Raw genomic sequence first — 6,640 nt, 5'->3', positions numbered from 1 at the left:
TCACCCATGCTCCTATCGTTAAAAACAAAAGCTCTGTCTCCAGTTGTAACATTCATTTCATTAGGCCTTGGCGGTGAGCCAATTTCTGATACCTCCACCTGCAAATCAGACGCCAAAGAGCTGGAATACGAGCCTTCTTTGCCTGAATACAGAAGTTGCGTTATGCACAAGGTTGACAAGGATTTCACAGTTATATTCTTATGTTCAGAAATAAGTATTTGTCTTACCTCCTAACAATAATTCACCATCAAAAGCCAAAACATTATAAGGAGAGTTCTTCAGTTGCCAATGGAATAGAATCAGAAATACAATCAGCTTTCTTGCTCACATTGTCGTAGTCCAAGATATCTGACTGTGTAGAGTCCCTTGAAATATTGGAGGAATCCATCCTTCCTTGCTCAGCTGTGGCTGACACTTCCCCAATGCTCATCTCCAAATCCTTATCAGCAACTTCTGATGATGATGATGATGATGATGAAGAGCTTGAATCATTAAACTTCTCTTTGATCTCATCTGAGCGGTTAACTTCTGCAACAGGTAATGAGAGCTCCTCATCATGTTTAATTTCCTCTTGGACAGTTCCAAAATCATCAACAACCGGATGAGTTCCTTCAGTAGCACTGGCAGTGCTATAGGCAACTCCATTATCTTCAACTATGTGGATTGTACCAGGTTGCTTAACATCAACAAGACCAAGTTTCTCAGAAGGCTGACTTTCTAGATCAGCAGTTTCAGTCTTACGATTAATAGGATCTGACCATTCACTCTCCTTGGCAGAGTCATTATCTGCACTTATCTGTTCAGGGAATGTGGCATAATCACTGCTATCTGAATCCATACTTTCAGCTGGCCTAAACCGAGAGGAACGTCTCTCCTGTGTGATGCCACCAGAAAATGATGGTTCCATAGAAAAGCTATTATGTTTTTGGAAGAACAGCCCTCTTTGAGACTCAAATTCCTTGTGTTGGCTCATCTTCTCACCAGTTAAGCCACCAGTTTGACCAATTGGATCATCAGCAAAATCAAAAGGATTCCATCTGGGCAGGAGAACAGAAGGAGCAGAACCAGGAATCGGAGGTAAACCCATGCTTTCTTCTGAATCATCAGGGAGATCAAAAGGGTTTCTTCTTGTACCTGAAGCAGGCCGAGTTTCAATATGAAGGCCACGAAATTGCAGCATAAATGGGTCAATGTTTCTTTCAGCTTCAAGTCTCTTCCTTGCTCTCCTCTTTGCGATCAAATTCTCCAACCTTTGATTCCTTTCAAGTTCTAAAATGCCTAAATCCATGATGCTCTTTTGATCATCTGCTGTCCATTTTACGGCAACTTCCGTTCCATCATCTATCTCCTCCTGCCCTTCTTCATCTTCTGCTAGCCCATGATTTTCAGCAGCCTCTTCCTCAGCTTGACTGTCAACTGATTCATTGTCCTCAGAGGATGACCTGGAAGCAGCATCTGAATTATCATTATCCTTATGAGCATGCTGAGGATGTTCAGAGTATAATAGTGGGTGAAGCTCATCAAGCATAGGCAGGATGTCAGCCATGGAGGCATCAGGAGATGAACTCTCTGCACCATCTGATTCAGAATCCAAAGAAGTATCATGCCTTTCAATGTGCTGCCATTGTGAGCCGAGTGAAGAAGTAAAATGATCTGCAAGGGCAGAATCAGCCATCTCCATGCCAGGAGCCTCAAATTCCCTCTGAACGTTGTTAAGAGCATGACTAACATCTGCAGTGCCTTCAGAAATAATTTGATCACAATTAGCAACAGAAAATTCTCCATTGACAACTTGCCCTTGATGAAGAAGTTCACCCTCGTCAACTTTCTCTTCACTGTGTATTTCTTTCTCGCCTTCCTTGAACACAGGGATTGAAGCAGTAAAAGGACCATCATTTCTTTTTCTCTCATCGTGACTTATTGGAGAATATGCATAGTTTTCTATATTACTGCTTGCATTAACATCTCCTCCGATCAACGGTGTTGCTTCAGTGGGAACTTCATCAATCTCTCTCCTGTGCTCCACATGAGTCTCTACTTCAAAGATCTCATCATTCTTGACAACAAGGTTATCGCCAGCACTAGTTGCTTTCAGTGAACAAACCTCTTGAGTCTTTTCACCGTCTTCTTCTTCAACCTCAGGTATGTTTGGTTCACCATAACTCAAAAGCAGCCCAAGCAGAACAGCAGTGCAGAAGATGACAGGAGATGAAGATACAAGAAAGGCAAACAAAGAAGGAAAACATCTATACAGTGAAAGCATGAAAAACACCAAGCCTGAAACAAAAGGATAATCCTTGGCGAATTTATAACTGGTTCTTATAGACATCATCAAGCCTTTTCTAGTAAATAATAGAACTTTCTTCATTTCAATTGCCATGTCGTCTTTGTTTGCTGGATTCTCCTTTGCTGATCTGATAATAGCAGCAAAAAGTTATTTTCACCATGGACTGGAACTGATTATTGGTGTAATGTAGAATCAGTAAAATCTCAATGAGAAATCATCAACTTTGAAACATGGTACTAAAGAATGATAAAGACAAAAACTAATGAAATTTGCTTCCATAGCAATGAATGACAAATACCATGAAAGAAACACTCCCACTCAATCACCCAGGAAAACCTATTTATACAGCAAGCATTCACTTCCGAAAAACATAGAAAGCCTACAAAGAGGCAGAGTTGCTAAATAGGAATCTAAAGAAGCAAGCTTCTGCTGCTTCATGATTATCTGTAAATCTTTAAAGAGGTAATGCTGAGTACATCATGGATCATTTACAAGTTGTCAAATAGATCAAATGCTTACTAGAAATTGATAGGACATGAACTACTCAAGAACAAAGCAAGCAGAACATAAATCTAATGGAGATGACTGTTCCAATAAAAACAAAGGATCATGTTCACTACATCTACAGTATCAAGATTGTTTTTATCTCCAATTACCTTTGGAATAGTTCATCACATGTTTACCATCATTGCAGACAGCGAATAACACATCTATTTATAACCAAAACTCAATTGAAGCATGAAGGTACCAAGCAGTTCCCACTAATCAGATAATTATCAAATAACAATCATGAAAAACAATTTGATCCAAACCCTGTCTCATATGGAATCTAAAACAGAGTGACAGGATTCAACTCAATAGAACTAAAAATTTCCTTCTTTTGTATAATCAAGAAATGTTAAAGCCATGACAATTCCATAAGCACATCAACATGAACCACACAAATACCAAGATTACTGTTGATTAATCTTTGGTTTATAATCCATCAAAGATTGATTAGTATGGTTTCATAATTCAAGTAATAATAACCAGAAAATCCTACTATTTTTCTTCCTTCACTTAAAATTAAACTAGAAACTAAACCATACACAGACACACAAAAACAAAAAGAGATACGAACACAAACTCATAATTCTCACCAGAGAAAAGAAAAAATAAAAAATGAAAGCACAAATACAGAAAAACAAAATCCAATCTTTCGCCCAAAAAATCACTCCTGCATAAGAATCAAACCAATAAAACCAATAAAGTTAGCAAATTTCTTTCTTTTTATTTTCAAAAAGAAAAATCAACAACAAAAAGATCATCAAAACCATCAAGAGCAACATCAAGACCAAGAAGATCACTCACATGGAAGTAAGATCAAAGGCCAACGCTGAAAGAATTGGGAAGTGAAACAGAGCAAAGGAGGGAGAAAAGAGAGAAGAGAGAAGAAAGAGGGAATCCTAATGTGCAAAAAAAGGAAAAGGTAAAAGCAAAGGGTGATGAGTCATGCTTTCTCTAGGGTTCCCTTTTCTTGGCTTTCGGCCATTGGAGGGAGGAAGGCTGGCAGGACCCTGCTGAGCACGCTTTCATTGCTTTTTTGTGGGGATTTGTTTTCCATGATGGAAAAATTTCTCCATTCAAACAAAGTTTTGTGTATATTTCCATGGGAAGGCGAGAGTGAGAGATGAAAAATGTGTGCTGTGTGGGGTCACTGCAGAGTTGGAATGTAAACTGCATTAATGTGCTTGCTGTCTTCATCATTGTGGCCGGCTTTATTTTATTTTATTTTTTAATTTAATTAATTTCTTACAAAAATGTATTTGTTAGACTAATCAATTATTTTTAGATCAATGTATTTAATAATTATTTTTAATAATTGAAATTAATATAGACATGAATTATTAGTAAAAGTTAAATAAAATTTTAATTTTGATTAATATTTCATTTAAAAAAAAAAAAAAAGAATTTCGGGACTCAAATAACACTGCATATTTATCCACAAACTAAACATTGTTATATAAAAGTTTGGAAGTTCTTGTCATGATGTGTTGTGCATGTTTGATCCGCTTTTATTTGTTTGATTGTGATATATATATATCTCATACTAATTGAAGTTTATGATCGAGACATATATATCTTTACTTGCTCTTAATTCTATCCTCTTCAAAAGCCTTGTTTCTGAACTTTCGACTTTTGAAAGTTAACATCTGGCATCTGTACAACTCGGCTGGCACTGCCCAACGCCTACGACTTTTCGAGAGCAAAAGCTTTGTTTCGAACGCTCATTGTCATCGTACAGGACGTGATGTACAATGATTTTTCGGCCGAGATCACCACATGAAAGTCGATGTACAATGACTCTGTGATCGTGAATATAACACCTCAAGAAAAAAATAAGTCCCATGTTTAATAAACACTCGTCACTAAAAGTGATATACAAAAGACTTTTTTAGGTATGAAAATAAGAAAGCATTAACCAACGATATATATATATATAACTATAACTAGAGCAAACATCAATTGATCCCTCTTATCGTCCTCTTTGCTTTTTATTCGGTTCCAAATCCAAATCCCAAAACCCAAACCCAACCCTCTCCTCCTCTCTCCTACAAATCCCCATCCTTTTTCGGCTATATCTCCTCCGTCATCCTCCTTCTCCCTTTCTCAAGTTGACTATCGCCTTTCTCTCTATCATTTTCCTTCAATGTGTCCACTTTAGTGACGCAACTTTTTATGGATAACCAAAGAGAAAGTATACATGTATTTTTTGGAAGAGTCGAGAAGGGAAGAGGTAATGAAAGCCCAAGCTTCTTGTGAAACATTATTTACCTCACAGTCACTAAGTTAGCCAAATGCGTAACTTAATGTACTAAGCTCGACAATCATCGCTAGTAAGTCAATCTAATGTAGATCTTAATACCACGCACTCAACCTATTTTTCATGTCTATGTGCCACATCGAAGTTATTTGAGAGAGTGAGCATGAATACCCGCGGACTTCACTTCATAGTATGCTAGAAAAATGCGTAAAAATTTATATTGAGCGATTTTCATTTAAAATTCTAACCATATGCCGAGTATTAGAAGAAAAATATGGTGTCTGTGAGGACATGGCAATAATATATGATGACGCCCAGGGGTTTACTCTACGGTGTGGACATATAACAATAGAACTTTAAAAGGTTGCACTGGGGACATTGATGAGAATAAGATATTAAAAATCGAGAGGATTTCTATATAGGTTTCTCCTCATTTGTAGTTGTTACATCTAATGTCATGACTTAATACAAGTTTGATAATATATATTCTACTGGTGAATATATTGCTTTCTTCCTCTTTTAAAAAAAAAATTTGTGAGGAAAAATATGGGATTTTTTAAACAGAAAATCAGAACATATATTCTTCGGTGAATATATATATATATATATTTATTCCATTCAAATATATTTTTATGTGAACTGGATGAATTTAAAACTATATAAATTAAATATATATGCTCAATTCTTCTTAGTTTATTTGTATTTAATTAGAATCACTATTGCAGCATGGATGATTAGTAGTATATATATTTATATATATATATATATATATATATTATATTAGCTAATTTAGGGTTTGTTTTACCACGAGACAAGGACATCTCCTTTCACCCGCACATGAGCGCTATCAAGTTTCGAAAAACAAAAACAAGAAAAATTGTTAAATAAAAACAAGGGGGGAAAAGGGATATTTTGCTATTAGATAATTGATCAACATGCCTAACGCTCATGATTTTTCGAGAGCAAAAGCTTTGCTTCGAGCCTTATTATTACGTCGTCACGAAAAGTGATGTAAAACGATGGCTGAAAAATACCACCTCATGAAAAATAGATCCCATGTTTAATAAACACTTCATATGAAAAGTGACGTATTAAAAGACTTTTTAATGCTATGAAAAATAACACCTGCTGAAAAACAAAACATATGTTGAAAAATAACCATAAAGAGAGCAAACATCGAGGATAGGATTGTTATTCAGCTTCTCTCATTTGTAGTTTTTATCTAATATCGCACTTAATACAAGTTTGATAATATATATTCTATAGGTGAATGTATTGCTTTCTTTCCTAATTGTGAGGAAAAACATGGGATTTTTAGAAAAGAAAATTACAACATATATTCTTTTGTGATATTTATTCCATTCAAATATTTTTATGTGAACTCGAATGGATCTAAAACTATAAAAATCAAATATATATACTTAATTCCTCTCAGTTTATTTGTATATAATTGAAATCACTATTAGTATCATAGAAGGTTAGTAGTATATATATATATATATATATATTTATTATATTGGTTAATATGTGGGCTTGTTTGATCTCGAGAC

General features: G+C 35.5%; 1 protein-coding gene across 1 annotated transcript; it reads right to left on the bottom strand.

Moving 5' to 3' along the window:
• LOC120268781 lies at positions 1–3,964 on the bottom strand. Its single transcript, XM_039276056.1, has 3 exons — positions 3,638–3,964; positions 228–2,414; positions 1–142 (listed from the first exon to the last, which is right to left on the bottom strand). The coding sequence occupies exon 2, from the start codon at positions 2,378–2,380 to the stop codon at positions 263–265; it is 2,118 nt and encodes a 705-aa protein (XP_039131990.1). The 5' UTR covers positions 2,381–2,414; positions 3,638–3,964; the 3' UTR covers positions 1–142; positions 228–262.
• Positions 3,965–6,640: the final 2,676 nt, after the last annotated feature.

Source organism: Dioscorea cayenensis, chromosome 9 (assembly GCF_009730915.1).
Source record: "Dioscorea cayenensis subsp. rotundata cultivar TDr96_F1 chromosome 9, TDr96_F1_v2_PseudoChromosome.rev07_lg8_w22 25.fasta, whole genome shotgun sequence".
NCBI lineage: Eukaryota > Viridiplantae > Streptophyta > Magnoliopsida > Dioscoreales > Dioscoreaceae > Dioscorea > Dioscorea cayenensis.
The sequence above is the reverse complement of the archived record's forward strand: the minus strand, read 5'-3'. Positions and strand labels throughout refer to the sequence as shown.

Excerpts from the sequence above, each read along its gene's own strand:
- LOC120268781 (XM_039276056.1), bottom strand. The coding sequence starts at position 2,380 with ATGGCAATTGAAATGAAGAAAGTTCTATTATTTACTAGAAAAGGCTTG.